General features: G+C 63.5%; 7 protein-coding genes across 7 annotated transcripts; 3 read left to right on the top strand and 4 right to left on the bottom strand.

The window, feature by feature from the left end:
* Positions 1-14: 14 nt before the first annotated feature.
* JCM10292_007178 (uncharacterized protein) lies at positions 15-1,377 on the bottom strand (the record flags this gene model as incomplete). Its single annotated transcript, XM_076648254.1, has 5 exons — positions 15-852; positions 909-1,012; positions 1,074-1,122; positions 1,188-1,281; positions 1,353-1,377. 5 exons carry the CDS (start codon positions 1,375-1,377, stop codon positions 15-17), a joined length of 1,110 nt encoding a protein of 369 aa, XP_076506201.1.
* Positions 1,378-2,010: 633 nt separating this feature from the next.
* Positions 2,011-3,432, top strand: JCM10292_007177 (uncharacterized protein; the record flags this gene model as incomplete). The annotated part of the gene is made up of 5 exons (XM_076648253.1): positions 2,011-2,352; positions 2,447-2,729; positions 2,789-3,001; positions 3,080-3,343; positions 3,401-3,432. 5 exons carry the CDS (start codon positions 2,011-2,013, stop codon positions 3,430-3,432), a joined length of 1,134 nt encoding a protein of 377 aa, XP_076506200.1.
* A 372-nt stretch (positions 3,433-3,804) lies between these two features.
* JCM10292_007176 (aldo/keto reductase family protein) lies at positions 3,805-5,245 on the bottom strand (the record flags this gene model as incomplete). Its single annotated transcript, XM_076648252.1, has 7 exons — positions 3,805-3,960; positions 4,033-4,200; positions 4,263-4,470; positions 4,534-4,595; positions 4,675-4,841; positions 4,959-5,112; positions 5,171-5,245. The coding sequence occupies 7 exons, from the start codon at positions 5,243-5,245 to the stop codon at positions 3,805-3,807; spliced, it is 990 nt and encodes a 329-aa protein (XP_076506199.1).
* A 583-nt stretch (positions 5,246-5,828) lies between these two features.
* Positions 5,829-12,064, bottom strand: MYO2 (myosin 2; the record flags this gene model as incomplete). Its single annotated transcript, XM_076648251.1, has 15 exons — positions 5,829-5,897; positions 6,008-6,171; positions 6,229-6,276; positions 6,333-6,472; positions 6,536-7,086; positions 7,154-8,348; positions 8,405-8,492; positions 8,559-8,977; positions 9,057-9,835; positions 9,896-9,979; positions 10,061-10,705; positions 10,768-10,893; positions 10,981-11,321; positions 11,384-11,519; positions 11,906-12,064. The coding sequence occupies 15 exons, from the start codon at positions 12,062-12,064 to the stop codon at positions 5,829-5,831; spliced, it is 4,944 nt and encodes a 1,647-aa protein (XP_076506198.1).
* Positions 12,065-12,708: 644 nt separating this feature from the next.
* On the top strand, positions 12,709-14,893 carry ARG4 (argininosuccinate lyase ARG4; the record flags this gene model as incomplete). The annotated part of the gene is made up of 10 exons (XM_076648250.1): positions 12,709-12,723; positions 12,792-12,838; positions 12,925-13,360; positions 13,433-13,521; positions 13,584-13,701; positions 13,812-13,951; positions 14,045-14,129; positions 14,222-14,365; positions 14,471-14,551; positions 14,636-14,893. 10 exons carry the CDS (start codon positions 12,709-12,711, stop codon positions 14,891-14,893), a joined length of 1,413 nt encoding a protein of 470 aa, XP_076506197.1.
* Positions 14,894-15,257: 364 nt separating this feature from the next.
* On the top strand, positions 15,258-16,648 carry JCM10292_007173 (uncharacterized protein; the record flags this gene model as incomplete). The annotated part of the gene is made up of 5 exons (XM_076648249.1): positions 15,258-15,716; positions 15,768-15,924; positions 15,980-16,075; positions 16,129-16,491; positions 16,551-16,648. The coding sequence occupies 5 exons, from the start codon at positions 15,258-15,260 to the stop codon at positions 16,646-16,648; spliced, it is 1,173 nt and encodes a 390-aa protein (XP_076506196.1).
* A 368-nt stretch (positions 16,649-17,016) lies between these two features.
* On the bottom strand, positions 17,017-24,590 carry BRR2 (ATP-dependent RNA helicase BRR2; the record flags this gene model as incomplete). Its single annotated transcript, XM_076648248.1, has 14 exons — positions 17,017-17,202; positions 17,270-17,327; positions 17,392-17,548; positions 17,607-18,403; positions 18,467-18,588; positions 18,660-20,236; positions 20,300-20,371; positions 20,434-20,810; positions 20,868-21,030; positions 21,092-21,273; positions 21,340-22,571; positions 22,634-23,973; positions 24,097-24,370; positions 24,546-24,590. The coding sequence occupies 14 exons, from the start codon at positions 24,588-24,590 to the stop codon at positions 17,017-17,019; spliced, it is 6,582 nt and encodes a 2,193-aa protein (XP_076506195.1).
* Between the last annotated feature and the right edge of the window lie 263 nt (positions 24,591-24,853).

Below are 24,853 nucleotides of genomic sequence, written 5' to 3'. Positions count from 1 at the left end.
CTATCGTCCGCATGCTAAGGATCCGTCTGCATCCCCTCGCCGCCCGTATCTGCCGCCGCCGCCGCGGCCTCGTTCGTCTCCCGGCTCTTGTCCTCCTCCGGTGGGATCTCGACCCTCGGACTGCTCGCCCGCACGAACCGCTCGCGCAAGCTCGTAGGCTTCTCCGAAGCCCCTCCCTCCGCGTCCGTATCGCTCGCACCAGGCGCGATCGTCGTCGCGCTGCTGAGTGCCACTGGATCGACCGTCTCCCCTCCCCCGCTCCCAGGATCCACCTCGTCGACGAGCCCGCCCGTCGGCGTGCTCGTAGCGGGATGCTGCAGCGCCTTGGGCGGCGAGATCTGCGCGTCGGTCGCCGACCCGGGCGGCGTCACGGGCGGGAGCGAGGCGGACGAGACGAGGTGCGGCGATGCAGCCGCAGCCGCGCCGCCGGGCGAGCGTGGTGGCGGGGTCCTGAGCGCGAGCGACTCTACGTCGCCGTTCGAGGACGAGGTGGACGAGGCGCGTTTTCGCAGCCACGGGATCGGGCTGAGGAGCGGGACGACTTGGGGGGACGAACGGGGGCTGGCGGAGGGCGAGGGAGCGGGAGCGGGGCGGCGCGTCGCGATGGGGAGGGAGGGCGTGTGTGCGGGAGAGAGAACGACGCCTTGGCTGACGAGGCCGAGCGACGAGTCGAGCGTCGTGGCCGACGTCGAGGCGAACTGCTCGCCGCCGTCGTCGTCTTCCGTGAAGGCGGATCGCTCCGAGGTGACGCTCAGGATCCGGTTCACCGCGCGCAGGTACTTGGGCAGCGAAGTATACTGTCTCCGCGGATACAGTGCGAGCTCGCATAGCCGCTGGATTGTGAAAGGCGGGCTGCGACGGAGGGAAGGTCAGCTTGCGTCCCGAGTTGTCGCATCGGCAGTGCGCACCCGCCGAACGAGTCGAGCGTGTCGTAGGCTCGTTCTCGAACTTGCAGTGCTTCTTCGGGCGCTAGAGGCCAGGGCGGGCCCATGGCGAGGAAGTTGCTGATGGCCTGCACGCAGATGGAAGCGGTGAGCCGGAGAGTGTGACGGTTCGGAGAGAGCAGGGCGCACCTCTGCCAGCTTGTGTTTGATCATGTCCTTGAGTATGGGCCAGTCGGCGCTGCACGGGTGCGCTGGGATGTCAGCGTCGCGAGTTGACCTCGCAGCCGAGAGGACGAGACGCACTCGACCACGTTGGTCGACGCGGTTTGTTCGAGCAGCTCGTCAAAGGTGCTCTGCCACTCAAAGTTGGCGGCAAGGGATGGCCTCGGCACTGCGTCTGCGCGGCGAGAGCGGCGTGCATGAGTTCGGCGACATCGAGAGAAAGGGGGGAGGAGGCGGGCGACGCACAGCCGTTGGCGGGTTTGCTCGGCATCCTGCGCTCTGTGCCTAGTGTGCTCTCCCCGTGCAATCCAGCGCTTGTCTTGCACAGCCGTGGTAGCAAGTCAGTGCCAACCTCGGAGCGCGACTCTCTCCTCCGCGCCATCTCGCGCGACTCGCAGCTCTCGTTCTGCTAGTGTGCACAAAGTCTAGACACGCTTCGAAGCTTCTTCGGCGCGGCCCGAGCCTGTCCCGACGCGTCCGCTCGCTGTTGCTGCACCGCTCTGTCCCACGCTCGTCATCTCGCTCGTCTTGTGCTGCACAGGTCTGCTGAACAGAGCGCTGGGCTGCTCTCGTGTACCCGAAATCTCCGCAGGAAGTACACGAGCAATCCCCGCCGTCTGCTCGTGATATTGCGAGACCTCGTCTCCTGTCCGTCTCGCCGTCAGCTGGCTGCGAGCGCCTTCTTCGCTCATCTCAGCCGACTGTCCGGTGCTCTGCGTGCTCTTGCTACCGGAGAGGCTGGGCAGCTCTACTCCGTATCGGCGCGAGTCCCTGCACCATCTCCGCCTCGACCCCTTGTCCTTTCCTGGACCGCCTCCTCGTCCTCGACCATCGTCCCCGCCGAACGCGCTGCCGAACAGCCACTTGTTGCACCTGTTCTCATTCCGAGCACCTTCAAGAAGACATGAGCACCCACCTGTACGACCTGGACGGCGACGGCCTGTACGACACGGCCTATCGCGACCCGCACGTCGACCCGTACTACGGCGGCAGCGAATACCTCGACGACTACGGGTACGGCGGTGCGTACGACTACGATGGCGGGTACGGGGACGGGTACGGCTACGGAGGCGGTTATGGGCACGGATACGGTGGCTACGGAGACGAGCCGCTGTGGGGCGCGTACGAGGGCTACATGCCCGACCTGTACGACTACACGAGCTTCATCGACCACGACGTACCGCTGAGCGAGGCGTGGCAGGACGACAGCTGGAGCCACGACCAGTACGCGCTCGCTGACCTGATGGTGCGTCGGCTCGCTGAGTCTCGAGATCGTGGTGCCTTTCAAAGGCGACTCGCTCTTTTGTAAGCAGGCAGGCTAAAGTCGTACCCTATCGCAGTACTTCCAACGCCAGCTCGAGCTCGACCATGCGCTCGACGAGTCTGAGCGCCTTCGCCGCTGGGAAGAGCGCCTGGCGTGGGAGCAGCTCAACGACGAGGAGCGCGCGCTGCGCTACTCGGAGCTTGCGGCGGCCGGTTCGCTCGGCATGCTCGGCCTCGCCGGAGGGTGGTGGGGCAGGAGATACGGCGGCGGAAGCTTCGACTTGAGCTACTTGCGGGAGGTGCCGCTTTCGCGCGGGCTGTTTGGTTCGCCGTACCGCTCGGCGTTCACCCGCCACCAAGGTACGTTCAAGCGCCGTATCCAGGCTCAGACAGTCCTGTCTGACTCTACGAGACTGCAGGTCTCGCCCGCCGCTACTCGCCCTACTTCTCCCGCTCTCGCCTGCGCGCCTTCGGTGGCCCAACCGGTCTTCCGCTCGGCGGAGCCGGCATGCCCATCGCGCCGCGCCCGGGCGCGTCGTACCATTCTCGTCGCCTGTCGCTGCAGAACGGCGCAGGGCTCAGCTTAAGGGAGCAGGAGCTCCGGAGCAGGTTGCGCGTTGCAGAGATGCGAGGTGCGTTGCCCGTGTTGCTCTACGCCATGCGACCAGATCGCCGTACCTGGGCTGAAGACCTTCTTGGCTGGCGCGCAGCGTCCCTCACCGGCCTGTCGCTGGCGCAGCGCGCTCAAGCTCTCGAAGACGCACGCCGGCTCCGCGCACAGCTCAACGCCGAGTTCCGCCTCGCGCGCGACATTGACCGCTCGGAGCGACGGGCCGACGCGGTGCTCGCGGCGCAGGAGGTCGAGCAGGAGCGGAGGGAGCTGCGCGACGAGATGCGCGAGCAGGAGGGGATCGCGAGGCTCGAGATGGCGGCGGGCGACTTGATGGGCAGCCCGATGCCGGGATCGTTTGGGGGTGCGTGCCGCTCTCGAGCTGTGTCTCTGTGCAACGCTGACGGGCGTGAGTGGACAGGCGGCCCTGGCTATCGCGGCGGGTACTACTGAGGGCGCGGAAGGAAGCGACTGAAGTGCTGGCGATCCCAAGTCGGTTTGTTGCGATGGGGTCGGGCAATTCGTTTGTCCATCGCAGGGAGGCAAGGCGTTGCGTGTGTCTTCAGGCCTGAAGTCTTTCGCTTCAAGGCGCAGAGAGGACCGTTCAGACCTTTCAGTCTCCACTTCTAAGCGGGGCGTCAGCGAAAGGCCCGACGGCACCGGCCTCTTGAAGAACGGTCACTCAAGTCCGGCAAGCAAGGGAGGGTCGGGCCACAAGCTTCCTCGGTACCAGACCATTGCCCACACCTCAAGGACGTTGTTTCGCGTCAAGACAGCTTCAACATTTGGATTGTCAATTTCAAACGGCAATACAGAGAGTTCAGATTAACCCTCGAGCATGTCCTGCATGTGCGGGTTCTTGGAATAGCGAACACCCTTGACGGAGAACGAGTCGAGCGTCTGGCGGATCTCGTCGAGCTCGGCCGACGAGAGCTGCACCTTGCCCGCCTCGATCGCCTCCTCGACACGGGCAGGCTTGGTCTGCAGCCAAGACAGGACGAAGCATCAGTACGGATGACTTGGACGCGCCGTGCAAACGCCAAGGAGACGCACCGAGCCCGGAAGCGGAACGACGAGCGGATCCTGCGCGCGGACCCAAGCGATCGAGAGCTGCGCCGGCGTGATGCCCTTCTTCTCGGCAATGGCCGTGAGCTTCCGCACGAGCTGCATGTTGTGCTCAAAGTGCTCATCGCTGAACTTGTCGAAGGTGCGCCGGAAGTCCTGCAGCAGGGGCAAAGTCAGCCATTTCGCGCAGAGGCGTTTCGGAGAGCTTCGCAGCTCACGCCTTCGGGGATGTCTTCCTTGCTCGTCCACGTGTTGCCGAGAAAGCCGGCGCCCAGAGGAGAGTAGGCGACGAGGGGGACCTTCGCTTCCTTGGCGGCCGCGAGAACACCATTCTTCTCAATGTCGAGGCAGAACGGCGAGTACTCGATTTCCACCGCAGCAACCGGTCCGACGGAGACGGCCTTGCGAAGGGTGTCGGCCGAGACCCTGCAAGCAAAGATGGTCAGGCAGAGGTTTAGGAAGGTTGAACGGACGACAAGCACAACGCACTCAGACAGCCCAATGTCGCGGAACAGGCCCTCGTCGCGCAGCTTGAGCAGAATCTTCATGCTCTGCATAACAGAACGCACAGTCAGCGGCAGGAAAAGAGCCATCATGGCGCAGGCTCGAGCAAGGCGGCAAGCCACCCACCTCTTCAATGCCGACCTCGCGGTCTACGCGCGCCATCTCAAACAAGTCCATCTTGCGATGCTTGAGAATGCTGTTGATCTCTTGCATTTGCGCGCGGAGGAACTCGATGTCGGCGCGCGGCTTGAGTTCCTTGGTCATTCCGCCCTTCACTGACAGGTAGAAGCGGTCTGCGCGCACGACAGTGTCAGTCAGGGGCTTGTTCAACGCGAGATTTGAGTGCAACAAGCCCGCAGGCCTCGGGTGTCGGGACCACACGAGAGAATGCGCGGATGAACGCAGCTAACCCTTGTAGTCGGGGTGGGCCTCGCAGAAGCGCGAGATGAGCTGCAAGTTTGTCGTCACGTCGGGCGGATTGCCGTAGAAGTATCCACTGTTGAACGAAGTCGAACCAGCGTCGATGGCCGTCTTCATGAGCTCGAAAGCCTGCTCGTCCGGGGTCTGCGGATACCAATTTGGTCAGAGAACGCTTGCAAAATGAAGCTGGAGAGCCACTCACCTGCTCGGGAGCCCAGGTGAGGCGCATGAGACCGGTAGCAACGCCGGCGGGCGGGACAACGGAGAGAGAAGACATAGCGCGAGTCGAGCGGATGAGGCGATGTGGGAAAGTTTCGAGCCTGAACAACCTGAGAGATGCGCAGGAGAGCGTGGAGAAGAGGAGAGAGCGAGAGGAAGCAGCAGCAGACCTGAAGGTCATCGCGGCCGGGGTGTGGAGGCGGCGATCGGTGACGTGGCTTGCGCTCCACCTCACGGCGTTGCGAGTGCCCGAAGCCACATGCACTGCTCCACCGGGTTGTCACCATGAGGAGGTGCAGCAGGACAAGAATAGGCTTCACCGCACGCTGTCGGCCTTGCAAGTCCGCCAGTTGCACTTGCCGGTTTGCTGACGGACGAACGACCGACGACAAACGGTGTTCGCTAAGCCACGATCTAAGGCGTCAGATGCGCGTCCGAATTTTGTAGACGCAAAGCAGATGTCTGCACTCAAATGTATCCAGCACGAGCAACGAACGGATCGACCTCGCTCATGTTCTTGCCTGAGCATGCGAAGTTCAGACTCGGTGAGCATTGCGAGGGGCGGAAGAACGAATAGACGTGACAGGGTGTGCGAGTACAGACAGATGGCATGAGGTGGTATAACGGAAAGAAGGGTCCGCTCAGAGCGAGGCGACGAGCTGGACGAGCTGGCGGATGTGCGGCGCAGCTAGCCACGCAGGCACGTACGTCTTAGATCGCGATCGAGAATAATGGCAGTGACCCGGAAGCAGTGGCGGAGGAGGGCAAATCAAAGTCAGCGCTTGGGCCCAGCATAATCGGCGAGGCGGAAACTGCGCACCTCGATGCCCGTCACCTCCCGCGGCATGGGCGTCTCGTAAGGACCAGCCTCCTCTACCTCGGGCGGCAGGAGCAGGTGATCGTTCTTGTCGCCCGCAACGACGCGCCCGTTGACGGCCCGCAGGATCTCCGGCGAAATCGGGTTCTCGTAGTCGGCGACGTAGTCTGCGCAGCCCAGGCTTGTGAGCGTAATCCGACAGGCTCGAATGGAGGCAAACGTACAGTTGGCTACAAGTTTCTGGATCTGCGTCGGCGTGAGCATCCAGCACACTGCGGTACAAGTCTCGTCAGTCCCGCCTTTGCGCCGGCAAACAAACCGCACGTACCGTCAAAGATGATCTCGATGTCGGCCAGCGACGCCTTCTTGAGCTGCAGTAGTTTGGTTGCCTGCATGAGGTGCTCGAGCTGGAGCGTGCCCTCGGGCATGTCGTGCGCCTTGCACCACTCCTCGAGCCGCGTGATGTTGCTGCCGGCCGGAGTCGTCAGTTTCTAGAATTCGTCGGAAGGCTCGAGCATGGCAGAAACGCACTATTGGATCTGCATCGCGCGCTTCCACGACGAGAAGTTGCGGCGCATCAAGAGGTCGTTGAAGCTGGTGACGCCGATGAGCTTGAGGAGCTCGGTGACGGCCTGCTGAACGACCGAGTGCTCGACGTAGTACGACTTGAGGCTCTTCCAGACCTTGTTGAGGAGGTTGAGAATGTCGTCCATGCTGAAAGCCGGCGTCTGGTTGCCGCCGACCAATCGGCCAAACAGCCGCGGGCCCGACGTCTCCGAGGTGACGAAGCCTGGCAGCGACTGCGACTCGATGAGGGCGGGGATGACCATCTTGTGCAGGCGCTTCTTCGTCTCTTGCATCCATGTGTGATAGATGTTGTACTCGAGACTGTCGAGGTCGTGCTTGACGATCGTAACGAGGCGCTCGTAGTCGTCCCAGTCGTAATCCCGCCCGATTCCTTCGCCGCCGGGACCAATGCCCTGCAGGATGTCGCTCTCGGCGATGCAGACGAACGAGAGGATCTCGTGGACGTTCGAGAGCCAGAAGATGCCCGGCACGATGACCTCGTCGCCCGTGTAGCCCTGGATTCGCAATGGAGCGTCAGCATCATCCGCTGCCCGGACCAGCGAGGGGAGGCGCGCAACGCACCATGACGTGCTGCTGGATAGTTTGCATCACGTTGGCAAGGAAGCGCTCGCTCTCGCGCATCATACCGTACTTCCACATCTCGTTCGTGACGAGCGAAATCAGGTGTGCGGGGAAGAGCACCTCCTTCGGCGACGGCGGGCTCGAGAGATTAGGCGCCGGGATCTTGAGATGGCGGATGATGCTGAACAGGACATCCTCGTCGAGCGGTTCCTCCTCTTCAAGCAGGCGCATGATCTCCTCGGCGGGATCGTCGTACACGTCGGGTAAGTAGCCCTTGCCGCCGGGGCCGCCAGCGAGCCTCCGCACGCTCGGCTCCTGCGGGAAGGCCATCGACACCGGCCGCGGCGACGCCTCCCAGCGGTCGTGTTCCGGAATCGGGCTCACAGACGCGGGCTGCGTGTCCGTCATGCCGTCGCTGTAGCGGCGAGCGCGACGCTTCGGACCGACCTGCGGTGCCGCGAGGGCCGCTGCTGCCGCCGCAACGCCAGCCGGCAGCGCCGGAGACGAGCCGTTCTCGACAACGGCGCCGTTGGCCACCGGTGCGCGCTGTCCTGTCGACATCTGGAAGTTGGCACCGTCCGGCCGTGGCGCCTTGACCGCCGCGTTGTTCATGGCAACCTGACGCGACAGCTGTTCGCGCAGCGACGAGAGCTCCTGCCGCAGACTCGACACGGTCGCCGAGTCGTCGCTCGCCGTCGCCAGCGACTTCTCCAGCGCCTGGTGTCGCTGCTCGAGGTCTGCCTTCTCCTTGAGGAATTCGGCATGGAGGCGGTCGATTTCGGCGTCCTGCTCGGCAAGCTTCTTCTGCGACTCTTCAAGGCGCGTCTCGACCTCGCGCTTCTCCTGCACGAGTGCCTCAAACTCGGGCAGCGCGACGGTCGGCTTCTCGACCTCGGCCTGGAGCGAGCGCGCACGCGAGTCGGCCTCGTCGTGCTTGGCCTGCCAGCTCTCGAGCTGCTGCTCGAGCGCGCGCAGCTTGGCCTGCAGCGCGCGGTTGTCGGCCGTGCGGGTCTGGAGCGTCTGCGTGAGCTCGACGACCTTGTTCTCGAGCCGGTACGTGACCTCCTTGAAGTGCGTTGCCGAGCGCGCCTCGGTCTTGAGTGTCTTGAGCTGCGCTTTGGCCTGTCGCCGCCGTGCAAGCGACTGGATGAGGACGACCTTGCGCCGGTCCGAGGTGTAGGTCTGCCGCGCGATGCTGTGGAACAGTTCGGTGAGGAGCTGCGCGGATGCAGGTCGAAGAGGTGGACTCACGCGCCGCGGAGGAGAGACTGCAGCTGGATCGCCGCCTGGTTGCGTCGCTCCTCCTTGAATGTCGCACGTACGTACATTCCGCGAGCCACTGCAGAGGTGGGCATTCCTCAGTCTCGACACTGAGCGTTCAAGGACGGCAGGAAGTCAGACTCACGGGCCTGCACGGCCACAATTATCCTCCGCGCACGCTCAAACTTGAGCCTCTCGATGAAACCCCTCGCAACGCTCTGGATGAGCACGGCCGCGCGCTCCCTCCTCGCCTCGTCTGCGCGCCTGCGCGCGGCATTCCCGCGCACGACGCACTGGACGCCCTCGATCATGCGGCGCACGCGCGCATAGTCGCGCTGCGCAAGGAATCGCCGCACGTTCTTCTGGATCAGGGTCGCAAGGTCGTTCAAGCGTGCGTGGCGCAGCTGCTCGAAGCGCGCGAGGAGACCAGCGCGGAAGAAGATCTTGGTGAGGCCGACCTGGTACTTGTCCGGCTCCGAGATGGTTGCCGAGAGGATCGTGCTGCACAGCGCGCGGAGGTCGGACGTCTGCTGCCACTGCGCGGAGGGGACCAACATGTAGTAGCTGCGTCGGAGCCACATGATCAAGGTCAGCTTCGCCAGATTCGGGAGAAAGAGACCGCCGTAAGACCAGCCCAACGCACCGCTCGGCAAACTCGTCAAACTTCCACCTCGTCGGGTACCCAGCGCACGAGATCTTGATCGTCTCGAGCACGCCGCACGCGCGCAGCTGGCCCAGGACCATGGGCGGCTCAAACTCCCACGCGCGCTTGGCCTCGTTGGGCTTGATGCAGCGGATGTAGTGCGCGTTCGTCGAGTCGATCGTGTCCATGAGCGAGATCAGCGAGCCCTTGAAGATGCTCCCGAGCGTCGGCTTGCGCGCCGTCGCGCCCATCCCGCCGACGCCGCCGCCGCCGACGCGCTTGGCCGGCGCGCCGCCCGTGGCGCCCGCGATCGTGCTCGCGCGCTTGGCGGCCGCAGCGGCGGCTTCGGCCTCGGCGACGGCGGCCTTGGTCGCGTCGGCGCGGTCGAGGACCTCCTTGAGGAACGGGTTGCTCGTCTGCGCGAGGAGCGCGAGGTGCTCGTCCGGGACCGTGTCGCGGTTCTTCTCGAGGAAGCCCTCCGAGTCGTACGTGACGTCGAGCGCATAGTGCGCGATCGTGAAGCCGTTGTTGCCGAACCGGGGCTTCTTGAACACCTTTGCGTTCTCGGGCTTGGTCCCGACCGTCGAGTAGAGCTTCTGGACAAAGTTGGCGTCCGAGCCCGAAGGGAGGCGCGACTCCTCGTCGAGGAGCGAGAGGACGCCGAGCTTGCCCTCGATCAGGTCGATGGTCGGCTGGTTGTCGGCAAAGTCGATGAAGGTCCAGTCGATCTGCTCGCGAACGTACTCCTCCTGCTCGAGCTTGAACACGTGTGCGTTGAACTGCGTAATTCACGCGTCAGTTTCGGTGCAGGCCGCTCAGTGAGTCCAGAGGTAACGCACCTCCTGCTGCAGCTTTTCGTTCGCGTAATTGATGCAGAACTGTTCAAAGCTGTTCTTCCTGAAGTGCTCGAACCCGTAGATGTCCTGCGCGCAGACAGTACTGTTGATCAGCCCTCTGGTGGCCTTCAAGGCGACGCAGGATCTGAAAATAAACGCGACACGCACGAGAACGCCGATAAAGTTCTGAACGGTGCCCTCGACCTCGTCATTCGTGAGGCTCTCGTTGACGACTGCGACGAGCCAGTCGAACAAGGACGCATAGATGTGCTTGGCGACCGAGTCCTTGACGACGTTGGCCTGGGCCGCGTTGAGGCTCGTGACAATCTTTTCCGACCGCGTGACAATCTGCTTCTTGAGGATCCAGCGCTTGAACTCGGACTTGTCGATCCCGAGCAGCTGCGTCGCGAGCGCGAGCGCCTTGTCGTCGTCGTCGAGGAGCGCGTCGGTGCGCGTCGCGCGGATCTCCATGTTGCCGAGGTGGAGGAGCGCCGCGAGGACCTTGAAGATCTGCCACTGCCGCTCGACCGTGATCCCGACTGTCGACAGCGCCTTTTGCGTCGCCGCAAACTCGGCCGCGTCGTCGACGCCCGCGATCGTCAGCGCCGCGGCGCCGCCCTGGTTCAGGTAGGTGAACTGCGCCGCCGAGTCGAGCCCGAGCGACTTGCGCTCGGACGAGGGCGCGCCCGCGAGGAGCTGGTAGAAGATGTGGTAGTTGCGCTCCGTCTCGGGCTGGTACACGAGACGTGACCGCTCGAGGAGGTACGTCCGGATCCGCGCGCCGACAATCGTCTGCGTCCCGTCGAACAGGATCTGCAGGCCGGCGGTGTCAGCGCGCGTCTCTTGCAGAAAACCAAACTCGCGGATGGGCGCACCTCGATGTACTTGCCGAAGCGAGACGAGTTGTCGTTGCGGGTCGTCTTGGCGTTACCAAAGGCCTCCATGATCGGGTTGGTCGCGAGGATCTGCTCCTCGACCTCGCTCATCCCGCTCGCCGTCGTCTGTGCAAACGAGGCCAAGGCAGAATCAGCTTCTAGGAGCTCGAGAATAGTCACCTAGAGACCGAAATGCCTCGCGCGGAAACGCACCTTCTTCTTGGGCCCCGTCTTGTTTGGGTCCTCGACCGTGGCAAAGTACCGCATGATGTACTTCGCTGAGACGGTCTTTCCCGCGCCCGACTCGCCGCTGACAATGATGGTCTGGTTCCCGCCAGGCTCGCCGGCGGTGCCGACCATGCAGCGGTACGCCTCCTCTGCGATCGCAAACAGGTGGGGCTCGAGCTCGCCCTTGCGCCGCGCGGCATAGGCTTGCACGACGCTGTGGTCGTAGACGCCCGAGAGCGAGGTGAAGGGGTTGACGGCGACGAGGACGATGCCGGAGTAGGTGTAGATGGAGCGGAGCGAGTAGCGGTGCAGGATGGTATGCAGCACTGCGATGTGAGCGGGTCGTCAGTGACTTGGTGACAAGAGTGTAGAGCACGATAAGACGCACCCGCGGGCTCGTTCAGGTACGAGAGGTTGGTGAGGTCTTCTGTGCCCTCGAGGACGGGCGGGTTGCGGAGTGGAGGAAGGCCATCGGGCGGGGTGGGGGAAGCGAGGGCGGTCAAAGTCGTGTCGAAAGTGTGTTCCTGCGAGCGACAAGAGGGACAGGGTGAGCGGGTTTGTGCCGAGAAGAACGGCGGGAGGTGTGTGAGGCGGTGCGGCGCGGCGTCTGCGCAGCTTGCCGGGAGGGAGAGCTACTTGAGCAGCACTCAGCTGGTCGAGCAGCGTCAACGAGCACGCCTGGAGTGCCCGCAATCGCCCAGACGCGGTGTATCCGCGCAGCTCCAATTGCTCGTCGCGTCCGGGAACGAGCCCGTGCACTGCTACGCAGCCCCCGACGCGTCGAGTGTTGAGCCGCCTAAGTCGATACATCCTCCAGAAGCACGCTAGAGCTGCGGCATTCGGCCCAGCGCGTGTAAGAGGGCGCGCGGGAGCCCCCTTGTCTCGTGGTGACGGGCGGACGAGGGCTGACCTTTCCTCGCTCGTCGACGAATTCGAGGTGGACCTGGTCGCCGTCGACGGTCTTTGCGGTGCAGTGGCCCGAGATCCAGCCCTGGTCCTTGTCGGGGAACCAGACTTTGGCGTCCTGGAGGTACGAGTCTGCGAGCGACGACCCTGCGCTCGAGCTCATCGTGGGCGGGGAGGGCTGCGCTGCAGTACCCTCTGGTCCGTGCTGGTGCTCGCAGTACGCGCTCGGCGGGAATGAAGCGAGCAGAGGCGGCTGCGAAGGTGCGCGCGAACGACGCGTCTCCAACGGCGACACCTCCGCGTCGACTCGCACAGAGTGCAGCTGCAGGAGTGTAGTAGAGTGCATTATACTGTCGTACAGCTATCCAGGCGATCACTCCTGCAATCAAAGCGACACTCGCTGTTGCTGTCTCTCGTCCGCTCGACTTCGCCTCGACCCGTTCCTCTCGCTCGCCCGCTGACCCTCTTGAGTGCGTCTGACTGTCCTGCAGAGCCTACTGCGCCGTTCAGGGATCTTTCTACCCTCGCTCGAACCGGATCAGCGCAAGCGCTCTCGAGTTGCGCTATCCTCATCTCGTGAACCCTCGACAAGCCGACATCGCCGCATTCACTGCTCGAGCGGTACGGCTGGTGCACAGACGTTGCGATCTGGAGTGCACGAGTGCCTCGGGTCGAGAAGACCCGCGCACGATCCATTGGTCGACGGGTCGGACACTTGACTCTGCCGCACTAGCAACATCTTGTCGGTCCGCATTGCACCTGCTGACCTGGACGGCGTGTGCTCCCACTCCCACAGACTAGATCACTATGGCTGAGCAAATGGTGCGCTCGCTGCAGCCGACCTCAACATCGCTCACCTCGTGCTAACCCAGTCGTCGCTCCGTCTACAGGCAAAGAAGCTTTGGGGCGGCCGCTTCACCTCAGGCACCGACCCGCTGTGAGTGCACTCTTTGGCGCGAAAGCTGATCCAGCGACATCAAGCTGATCATGCGATCCTTCCCTTGATCCGATGTATCCCTGCAGCATGTGGGAGTTCAACCAGTGCCTCTCGTACGACAAGGCGCTCTACGCCGTCGACGTTGCCGGCTCCAAAGCCTACGCTCTCGCCCTCTCCAAGACAACCCCGCCCATCCTCACCGCACACGAGCTGTCCGAGATCCTCCGCGGCCTCGACCAGGTGCAGCGCGAGTGGGAGTCGGGCGCGTTCGAGATCAAGCAGGACGACGAGGACATTCACACGGCCAACGAGCGCCGCCTGAGCGAGATCATCGGCAAGGACATTGGCGGCAAGCTGCACACGGGCCGCAGCCGCAACGACCAGGTCGCGACCGACATGCGCCTCTGGCTTGGCCAGGAGGTCCAGCGCGACATCGAGTGGCTCCAGGGCGTCATCGGCATCCTGACCGTCAAGGCCGAGGAGTGGATCGACCACATCGCCGCCGGCTTCACCCACCTTCAGGTGCGCTCTGCTGAAGCCTCCGCTCTCCTGTCCCCGTGCGCGCGCTGAGACTATCGGGGTGACATTTCGCAGCGCGCGCAACCCATCCGCTTCTCGCACTTCCTCCTCGCCCACGCCCACTCCTTCGCGGGCGACCTCGACCGCTTCCGTGATCTCCTCCCGTGCGCTCATCCGCCCCCCTTCCCAACCCTGTGACTCCGCTGACAGGCCTCTGTCCTGACAGCCGCGTCTCGACCCTCCCGCTCGGCTCGGGCGCGCTTGCCGGGAACCCCTTCTGCGTCGACCGCGAGCTCCTCCGCTCCGAGCTCGGCTTCAACAGCATCGGCGGCAACTCGATGCAGGTGCGTCTCACCCCCCTCTCTCGCGCGGCCAGTCCCGCGATAGCTTCCCGCGAGCAGAGGCGCGCGAGACTGAGGGACGACAGACGCTGACTGCCACGCTCGCACCGCAGTCGGTCGCGGACCGCGACTTTGTCGCCGAGTACCTTTTTGCGTGCTCGCTCCTCATGGTGCACATCTCGCGCCTCGCAGAGGACCTCATCATCTACTCGTCGAGCGAGTTTGGCTGGGTCGTCTGCGGCGATGCGTACAGGTGCGTCGTCGCCCTTGACTTTGGCTCGCTTGAACTGCCCCGCGCCCCCTGGGCATGGGACGGCTGGCTGACCGACGTGCGCGCTTGATGCAGCACGGGCTCGTCGATCATGCCGCAGAAGAAGAACCCGGACGCGCTCGAGCTCCTCCGTGGCAAGAGCGGTCGCACCGTCGGCCAGGTGCGCCTCCGTTTCGTCGCTCGCATCCGCCTTCATCTCGCTCCTTCTCCCGATGCATTACTGACGTAGCGTCCCTCGGATTCATCGCGCAGCTCACGGGCTTCCTGACGACGCTCAAGGGCCTCCCCGCGACGTACAACAAGGACCTGCAGGAGTCGCAGGAGCCCATGTTTGACGCGGCAGAGACGGTCGGAAAGAGCTTGCGCATCCTCCAGGGCGTCGTCTCGACGCTCAAGGTGCGTCGTCTCTGTCTCGCCGACTCTTCCGGTCTCGTCTCGATCCAGTGCACATCTGAAGAATCGGTCGGCAAACAAATTGACGTTTGCCTTCCTGTGCTGCAGGTGTTCCCCGAGAACATGAAGAAGAGCCTGACGCCCGACATGCTCGCGACCGACCTCGCCGAGTACCTCGTCCGCCGCGGCGTGAGTTGATCGGGCTTCTTCGCTTTCGAGACTCTCGCGCCCCCACGGCGAACTTCGCTGACATGCTGTACACACCCTCGCCAGATTCCCTTCCGCGAGACGCACCACATCTCGGGCTCGTGCATCCGCCTGAGCGAAGAGTCGGGCGTCCCGCTGTCGCAGCTCACGCTCGACCAGTTCAAGTCGGTCTCGCCGCACTTTGGCGACGACGTGCACTCGGTCTTTGACTTTGAGACGAGCGTCGAGCGTCGCGATGCAAAGGGCGGGACGAGCCGCCGCGCCGTCCTCGAGCAGGTCGAGTCGCTCAAGAACAAGCTCGTTGCATCGGTTCGGGAACAGTAGAGGCTGTGGGCGGTGGTCGGAACATGGGCTCTATCCTCGCAAGTCAAGCCCTCGGCGACTCCTCCGCTAGAGAGAGTTGCCGTCGGAGCGAGTCGACATGCTGCGAGTCGCTGCCCGCGAAAGCTTCGAGAGCGCCGCGTCGCCGGTCAGTCGGCTCGCGGCACAGCGCATCTGCGGATCTCGCGCTGGCCAGTCTGCTTCGACTTACTCACTGGAAGCTTCTGCCGCCATCGGCTGCCCCGCGTGCCCTCACACGAACAGGGACCCCCAAGCCTGTATACCCGTTCGCCCACCTGACTTCGTCGAGCACGCCTCGAGGCGCTCCGCCTTGCTGAGCGCGCAGAGTAACGAGCGAGTGCCCACCATGCTCTCGCCCATCATCCGCTCCCGCTCGTGGACCCCGCTCGCGTTCGGCAAGGTGCTCGTCTCTGCCCGTCAAATGCTAGGCCTGAGCTTGATATCGAGCGGCTGTGCGCAGAAACAGCCGCTCTTCCTGACCCCGAACCCACCCTCACCCGTGCATGCGTTGCTGTTTCGCACCCGCTTCCGCACCGCCTCGTCCCGTTCCGACCCTCGCCTCACCATCCGCATGCGCTATGCAGCCGACCCGCGCAAACGCCCGGTCGCCATCGAGCTCTCTCGCCCTGAAGTCGCCATCTTGTCGCCTCTTGGCGAGTCGGCGCTCTCCGACGCCCTTCCCGCGCTCACGACAGTGGCGCCGCACCTTCCGCTCGACAACTACTCGCTCGAATGCTCCCGTCGTGAGGGAGTAATCGATGCGCTCGTTGTCAAAACTGATCCCTGGGCAGTGCCCGTCGACGAGGTGCGCCTCGCTCATCCCATCAAGCGGGTCACGAGCTGACCTCCTTTACAGTCCGTCCCTCCGAGAGTCGACTCACTCGAGCAGCGCATCGAGGACCTAGCAACCAAGCTTGGCGATGTGCAGTCACAGCTAGATGAGGCCAACGCGCGCGACGTCAAGCGGCAGCAACGTCTCTATGGATGGGAAAAAGCGGACCGGCTCGTTGAGGGTGTGTCGTGCCTCCTCTGACAGGATGAGGCCCGCTGACATCTTCCCCTTGATAGTTTTTCGCAAGCTCACGCTCCTCTGCGCTTTTGACGAGAGTCCTTCCGATTTCTCCTACGATGTCAGGAACTTCTTACTTGCCAACATGAAGCTCAGTACGCCGTTCTCCTCCTCCTGGCCCCTTGTTTTTACTGACTTTGTAGCACAGATGAACTTTGGCCGGACACGACGGTCAAGTTCCTCACCCGCCTCGCTGCCACAAACACCCAGGGTTTCATGACCCCGGGCAAGGAGTTCATTCAAGTCGAAGAGGCTGTCCGCGCACTTGGAACGCTCCTGAAGCAGCCCGCCCCGACACTGGCGATCGAGGTCGCAGCAAGGTTTGCACTGCAGAAGCAGCAGGTTGCGCGCTTGCAATCAAAAGACGCCCATCCACCCATCGGTCTCGAGGTTATCCGCATGGAGACCGTCATCCGCATCTCGGATGCCGCCCGTCTGCACAAGATTGCAACAAGCGTCGCGTACAAGCTCGCGCTCCGGAGCATGCAACTCGGTAATGTGCACCTCACGGGTAAGTCTCCAGAGATTGGTTTGTCGCAGAGGTCTGTACTGACACAGCGATGTCTGCAGAGTATGAGAAGACGGAGATCTTGCAGACCCTCGAGCAGGCCGAGACGCCCATCACGGACCATGCTCCCGACATTTCAGACGATGCGCCGCTTTTTTGAAAGATCTTGTTCAGCTGCATGTTGTTGTCCCTCGTCCGTTCTCTGCATCTGTGCAACATCTTCACGACTCTCGAATGTGCGATCTGGGCGCCAGAGGGTGCAGACGCGAAACCAAAGCGAGGCTGCCGACAGGGTTCAGCAGCCCAAGCACCTGTCAACTCGGAGGTTGCGTTGCGGGGCAAGGTCGATGGCAAGGATCGTCGTAAGCTGATTTCAAGCGGAAGCGCGGGCAAGCAGCTTGCGACGCCGGGACCGCGCGGCGAAGGAGAGAATCGACTACGTTTACATTTTCGGCAGCCGCACACACTGCCGGCGCCGCAATAGGAATGTACCAGCGTCTACACACACAACAAGGCGGCGACGACCGCTTACTCGCTCATGGCGTCGTCGTCCGACTCGTCCTCGGACTCTGCCGCCTCTGCGACCGTGAGAGGTTGCAACGCAAACTCGACGTCGGCCCCTTGGTACGAGTCGCAGACGAGAGTCAACTTGAGGTTCGAATGGGTCCCCTGCGTAAGAGTGAAGTCGAGCTTGGTCGCCAAGCGGCGCTGGACCTGCGAGTCGACGAGGCGCTAGTCAGCACGGAGGGGAAACGAAAGGTCAAGGCCGAGATGGGCGCACCGTAACGCGCTTGACAGCATGAAGCGTGCGAGTTGTCGGGTCGCCAACGACGATCCACCTGGACGAGCGCACAGACGAATCAGCATGTGCAAAAGAAGGGCAACGGCGCGGAGAAGACTCACCACTGCTCGTTGTGCTTCTGCGGGAAGAATGGCGCAACGACCGTCGTGTTGACCTCCTCGTCCTCGTCGACCTCGCGCTCGAGCTGCACCTTGAGCGTAATCGGCTCGCCGGCCGAGAGGTCGTCCGTGTCCTCGAACTCGTGCGTAACCTCGAGGGCTGTGGATTAAGGCGCGGTCAGTCGGCGCAGTCTTGATGGATGGAAAATTCGACTGACAAGGGTAGGAGTTGACAAAGTTGGCCACCTGGCGCATTCCTCGTGCGTCGAACTGGAGCACCTTGTCGCGGTCCGTGTCTTCCATCTCCATGAGGTCGTAGACGGTCTCGACGCCAGCCTGCTTGCAGCGGGCGATGACCTCGCTCGTGAAGCCGGGGATCTGCTTCAGCGGCGAGTCGCTGTCCCACATGGCCATCAAGCACATCTGCGACAACTCCATGGCGCCAACCGCCGAGAGCGCGCTCTGCGACGCGAGGACGTCGACAGCGGCGGCGAGGAGCGGCAGGATGCGGCCGAGGATGACAGCCTGGTCGGCGGCGAGGTCGGCGGGGAGAGCGAGGCGCGAGAAGTGCGCCTGGAGGAGGACGTTGACCTTGAAGTGCGGCGACTCGAAGTCGACGTTGGCGAGCTTGACAGGCACTCGGTCGTACACCTTGCGCAAGAGCTGGTCCTCGTGGTGGCGAATCGGGATGTTCTCGAACTCGGCCGCCGACGAGACGATCTCGAGCAAGCCGCGGAGCTTGGTCTTCTCTGTCAGCGACATCGAGAAGATGTCGACCGTGACATAGTTGATGTTGTAGTACGCCGCAATCATGCCGAGGTTGAGCGCCGACACGTCCATCTCGTCCTCGATCGTGATCGCCTTCGAGTTCTGCAGGTCGGCGAGTGTCGTCTCGACAAGCTCCGAGAGGTGGTCACTCAAGTGCCGGTGCGTCGTCCCCTGCATGTTGTAGTAGTTGGGGTTGGCGACGAGGCGGCGGTACATCCACGTCCAGGTGAGCCAGTCGACGGCGTCCCTGCGGAAGAAGCGAAGCGTCAGTGTCCGTCGAGGTCATGGACGGCAACGCTCAGGCACGCACTGCTTGTTCTCGATCGTCTTGGTGACAATTTCGGCGTTGAAGTGGTCGTGGAGCGAGAGGTGCAGGTGCGACTCGATCGGGAGACCTTCATTCAGGAACTTCTTGAAGAACTCCTTGCGGACCTGCGAGAGGGGGCAGACGTTGTCAGCCTGAAAGCGCTTGAAATGATCGAGTAGGTCCGTGCAAGACGCACCTGCTGGCACATGAGAACGCAGCGGCTCGACGTGTCGTGCGACGGGCGGCACGCGCGGCCCATCATCTGCAGCACGTCGGTGAACGGGTAGTCGACGTAGCGGTGCTCCTTGCCCTCGAAGACCTGAACGCCCATGATGACAACCATGTAGGCCGTGAGCGGCATGCTCCACGCCGTGTCCTTGCTTGCGACAACGACCTGGATCGCGCCCGACTGATACAGCGTCTCGACGATGCGCTTGTCCTGCTTCGTGAGCGCCTCATGGTAGTAGCCGACACCGTGCTCGAGCGTTGCGCGGAGACCGGCGTCCTGCACGTGCTCGAGATGCGGGGCGAGCTCGTCGCGCTCGATGTTGAGGAAGCGGCTCTCCTCCTGGTCGGCGAGGCAGTACGTGAGTATGTCGTCGGCGGTGGCGCGGCACTGTCGCCGCGAAGGTACGAAGCAGATGACGGGGCGGTCTTGCGCGTATTCGGTGATGGCGAGGTAGGCGGGCTTGGCCATCTGAATCATGAGCGAGGCAAAATGCGGGACGTTGAACGACTGGAGGTGAACCTCCATCGGCAGCGGGCGCGCGCCCGGACCGAAGTTGAAGATCGTCTGCGCCGACGCGCCCATCCACTCGCCGAGGTCGCGCGCGTTGGCGAGCGCGACGCCGAACGCGACGATGCGAGTGGGGTTCTCAGTCTGCGCGGCGACATAGCGCGTGCGCGAGAGAATGACCTCGTACGTCGGGCCGATCTCGCCGCCGATGAGCTGAATCTCGTCGGCGATGACGAGGCCGATCGTCTGGACGTTCTTGCGCTGCTTCCAACGGCGGGAGAGGACGTCCCACTGCTGAGGCGTGCAAACGATGAGGTCGCCCTTCTCGAGCAAGCGAAGGTCCGCCGCCGAGTCGCCCGTCAACGCGACAATCTCCTTGCCGCCCTGCAGACCACCAAACTTGGCACGCCACTCAGCGACGCGGGCCTCGACGACCTCCTGGAACGGCTCGATGCAGACGGCGCGCTGCGGCTCAGCCTGCGACCATAGGCGCAGAAGCGCGAACTCGGCGCAGATGGTCTTGCCCGTACCGGTGGGCGCGCCGACGAAGACGTTTTCGTTGGTCGTGTACAGCGCCTGGAAGACCTGCGTCTGGATCTTGTTGAATGCGTCGATCGACTCGGAGTAGATCTTTTCAAACTCCTTGTTGTGCAGCGCCGAGACGGGCAGCGACTGGAGGTCGAGGAGCGTGGTGGGCGGCGGGAACTTCTCGGGGAGAATGAGGTGCTTGAACGAGAGCGGGAGGCGGGTTTCGGCGTGCATCCATCGATCCGAGACGACCGAGATGAAGTAGTTGGGCGGGAGCGGGTCGAGCATGGGCACCGTAAACGTGACGTAGTGGTCCTGCTCGGCGTACCGCTGTCGGAGGAGGAACTGGTCGTGGAAAAGGATGATCTCGCCGTCGACGTCCTCCACGAGGATCCAGAACGACTCTGCCCCGCCGTGCACCTTTTCGTCCCATTGGAAGTCGGGCGTGATGGTGAGCTCGATGCGCAGGAGCGACCGGGTGATAGGCTGCACGTGCGCTTGCAGTTCCACTGTTCGCGATCGACATCGTCAGCTTCGCTCGTCTGATTTTCAGGGGATGGCATTCGACGTACGCTTCGGGAACTGGTGAACGAGGCGGTGCACGAGCCGGCCGGCCTTGGGTTCGCCAATCAGCTCACCGAGCTCTGCAGAGGACAAGGCCGATCAGCGAGAGACGGCGGAGAGACCTTAAAGTTAGGTAACGCACCTGCAGGCTCGAGGTCAAAGTACCGGAACCACGGGAACTCCTTGCGCTCGGCGCGGCGCACCACGTCGAGCGGGACGCCCTTGAATTGGCGCAGAGGCGTCATGGTCGTCCACATGCGCTTCTCGACCATCTGGCAGAGCGCGAGCGCCTTGTGCGTGAGCCCGGCCCAGCCCCGCTTAAGGCAGATCTCAAACATGGCACGGAGGATACGGCCTGCCGATTGGGTCACGTAGACCATGTCGGCGACGAGGGCGAAGCCATCGAGCTTGAGCTGCGAGATGTAAGCCTGGAGTAGGACATTGATCTTGGCGGACGGGTCGTCGACCGACTCCTTGACGGGGATTGGGACACGCTCGAGGAGCTTGGCGAGCTCAAGCCTGAGACAGGCGGTATGTCAGCGTCGTGCTCGGGTACATCGCACGAAAAGAACGCACTTCTCCTCGGCACGCACGGGAACGTGCTTGAACTCCTCCGAAAGCGAGAAGATGCGGAAGAGCTCGATGTAGCCGGTCGCGGCCTTGAGGTGCTGGTTGTAGACGCCCATCGAGGAGTGCGTGACGTAGTAGCCACTGGCGATGCGACCGAGCTCGTTCGTGTCTGCAAGAGGACCAGACGTCAGATACAGGCGACAGACAGACGAACACGAGCGAAAACGCACGGAAGACGCCCGACTTGCGGTCGTAGCGGATCAGGCCCGACTTCTCGAGGAGGACAGCCGCGGTGTGCACGATGTCGGAGCGCTTCTGCTCGAGGAGAGGATCGTCCTCGTAGTAGTTGGGGTCGACCGAGTAGAGCGACGGCGTGCCAAGCATGCGGACGTAGAGGTAGGTGTACCCGAGCCTGTACGCGCGAATCGCACTGTTAGTTATCGCACACATACGGAAAGCTCAAAGAGACGGCACGCACCACTGCACAGCCTCGTCACGGTTGCGGACGGTGCCGAGAACGATCTCGGCGTTGAGGTTGTCGGCGAGCTTGGCGACATATTGCGACTCGATCGGGAGTTGCTGGTTCATCATCGAGAGGTAGTACTGGAGTTCCGAGTGGTTCGTGATGATGATGCCCTCGCCGAACGTGTCGTACTGCGGTCGTCCTGCACGACCGAGCATCTGGAGCACGTCCTGGCTCGAGAGCTCGACCCAGCGGCCCTTCTCCGGGTTGTAGATCTGCGTGCCCTTGATGATGACGACGTGCGCGGGGAGGTTGACACCCCACGCAAGCGTCGCCGTCGAGACGAGGACCTGGATACGCCCATCGTTGAAGAGGTCCTCGACGAGCGTGCGGTCGACGCGGTTCATGCCGGCGTGGTGGATGCCGAAGCCGAAGGGGAGGAGGTCCTTGAGGTTGGCGTCCTTGACCGACTCGGCCTCGGTCGTGAGGATCTCGCGCGTAGCGGGGTCGGCACGGAGGAACTGCGTGATCGTCTCGTTCTCGACGGCCGTGTCGCGGAGGAAGCGCGCCGTCTTGGCCGTCTCCTTGCGCGAGTGGACGAAGATGATGATCTGGTCCTTGCCGGCGTGCTCGAGCACCTTCTCGTAGCAGATCTCGTTCGTGACCTGGTAGCGCTTGATGGCCTTCTTCTCGGTGACGCCGATGAACTCCTGCTTGAGCGGGCACGGGCGGTACGACGAGTCAAAGTAGAACAAGCCCTTCTCCGGGTCGACGTGGAGGAAACGGGCGACGTCCTTGAAGTTGGGCAGCGTCGCCGAGAGACCAACGAGGCGCACGTAGTTGTGCGTCTGCTCCATGCGGCGGATCGTGCGCGCGACGATCGATTCGAGGACGGGGCCACGCTCGTCGTGCAGCAGGTGGATCTCGTCGATGATGATGAGGGAGACGAGGTTGGTGTAGCTCGTGTCGGTGCTCTTGCGCGTGATGACATCCCACTTTTCCGGCGTCGTCACAATGATCTGCGTCTCGGCGATCTGCTGCTTCGTGAGCTGACGGTCGCCCGTGAGCTCGTTGACGACGACGTTGTACGGCTCGAGGCGCTTCGAGAAGTTGCCGACCATCTCCTGGACGAGAGCCTTCATCGGCGCGATGTAGACAATCTTGAACGCCGAGAAGTCGAACTCTCCTGTCGCCTCATTGCGGTGCTTGGCGAGCTCGTTGAGGATGGTAAGCATGGCGACATTGGTCTACGGGAGAGGAAAGCCGAGTCAGCGCGTGAGGCGAAACGAGCGAGCGAGATGGAGCGCACCTTGCCGGCACCGGTAGGTGCACACAGAAGAAGCGGCTCGTCGGTGCCAAACGCGACCGGGTACAGGCGACTCTGCACGCGGTTCAGGTTCGGGTTGCCCTTGAACGCCTCGCGCGCCCACTCGGGCAAGCTCGTGACGGGGACGAGCTCGCCCTCCTTGAGCGGCGCCGGCTTGGGCGCGGGGACGTGCACCTCCTCGTAGCCCTTCTTCGAGCGCTTGAACGAGCCCTCGGGGAGCTTGCACTTCTTGTTGCTCATGAGGCGCCCGCCCTGCGCGAACGCCATCGACTCGAGGTCGAGCGTCTTGCGCGGCGGCGGCGCCGCCTCGCCCGGCTTGAGCGTGCCCTTGGTCGGCCCCGCTGCGGGCTTGATCGCGCTCGCGCCGCCATCAACGTCCATCGCGTCGCCGCCGGCGCGGCGCGCGCCGACCTCGCCGCGGAGCTCCTTGAGGATCCAGCCGACGCCCTTTTCGCGCATGGCCACCTCGACGTCCATCTTCTCGTCGTCGTTGCTGCGCGCGAGGCGCGTGCACCACACGATCTTGTCGCGGTTGGTGACGAGGGTCGACACGAGCTCAAACTTGTCGTACTCGGTCAGGTCCATGAGGGCGTTCTCGACGTCGCGCGTGTTGGCCTCGCCCGAGAGGAGCGCCATGGCCTGCTCCGTCTTTTGCGCCGCCTCCAGCGGGTCGGCGTACGACTGCGCGACGAGGCGCTGCAGCCAGAAGCCGTCGATCTCGCGCGCAGAGACGGACCCGTCGGTCGCCTTCTTCGCCGAGGACGACGTCGACGCGCCGGCGGCACCGCCGACGACAACCGTGTCGTCGTCGGCGTCGATGCCCGTGACCATCTCGTCGTCCTCGCCGCCGCCAGTCCCGGTCGGGCCCTCGACGCGCTCATCCTCCTCGTCGTCCGAGTCGTCGTCGCGGACCTCGAAGCCATCGCCGTCGGCTTCGTCATCCTCGTCCTCCTCCTCCTCGAAGACGACGGCGACGCCGACATCGTCGTCAATCTTGCTCGCGTCGCCTGCGCCGTTCTCATCCTCGCCGTCCGCCCCGCGGCCCTTCTCGTCCTCGTCGCCATAGTCGGTGATCTTTTTCCCGAGCGCGACGAGCTGCGCAAACTCGTCGTTCGGGACCGACGTCGAGAGAAGCGCGTCGATCTCGCGCTTCTTGTCGAGGTCGCGCAGCGCGTCGTCCTTGAGGTACGACAGGATCATGTCGGCTGCCGAGCGGACCATGGCGGGCGGCGTGTCGCCGAGGAGCGAGTGGACGGACGAGAGCATGAGCTCGTAGACGGCGCGCGTCTCGGACGTGCGCGGGCGGTAGTCGAGGCCTTCAACTGCGGTCATCGAGTCGTGTCAGGGCGCAGACCCAGGCGGTAGCACAGGCGACAGGAGCTCCGCGCTGTCCATAGCAGGCAAGCGCGACGAGATGAATAGGGACAGGGGAAAAGAAGACGCACGATCCTGCGTCGCCTCGAGCACGTCGCCATACCGGGTCGCGCCCGGCATCGTCTTCCGCTTCCTCTGCGGCCCCGCCTCGTCGCCGCCATCCCTGCGCTCGCGGCGCTCGCGCTCCTTGTCGGCGCGCTTGCGCTTCTCCTCGACGTTGACCTCCTCGCGGAACGCGCGGCCGCCCATGTCCTTGATCCCGATGCGGCCCGCGAGCGACTCGGCTTCGCCCGTCGGCTCCTGCTCGCGGTAGCGAGAGCGCTCGGCCGTCGTGACGAGCGTCGACTGCGATGCAGAGCGGAGGATTTGGCGGAAGAGGGAAGGGCGGGGTGAGTCGATAGAGAGGCGGGTAGAGGGAGAGGCGCGGGCACGTGCGGGGGGAGGAGATGATGACAGTCAGTCATGCGAAGCCAAGGCACTGGTGTTGTGGAGCCGCAGGCAGCCTCCACGAGACACTTACCATCGCATGGTACTGGTACCCGGCGAGATCCGGTTTGGGAGGCATCGTGAAAGGACTCTCTACGACTGTTTCGGAGACGAAAAACCGTGCAGACGAGCACGCGACGCGCGTACGAGGTCGTGCGAGGTGGCGTTGATCGGTGGAAGGTCGCGAAACGTCGCGGGATGGCGAAGGATCGAGTATGCGGCAGCGAAGCGTTCAGGAAGTCGCCGAATTTGTCGAGCAGTCGCATACACGATGTGACAGGGCCAGGCAGTCGTCGACGAGCCACAGAACGTCGTGACGGATGGTGGCGGATGGGCGATGGC

The sequence above is a fragment of the Rhodotorula paludigena genome (assembly GCF_050403205.1).
Source record: "Rhodotorula paludigena JCM10292 DNA, Rt_paludigena_JCM10292v1_ctg14, whole genome shotgun sequence".
NCBI classification, from domain to species: domain Eukaryota; kingdom Fungi; phylum Basidiomycota; class Microbotryomycetes; order Sporidiobolales; family Sporidiobolaceae; genus Rhodotorula; species Rhodotorula paludigena.
The sequence above is the reverse complement of the archived record's forward strand: the minus strand, read 5'-3'. Positions and strand labels throughout refer to the sequence as shown.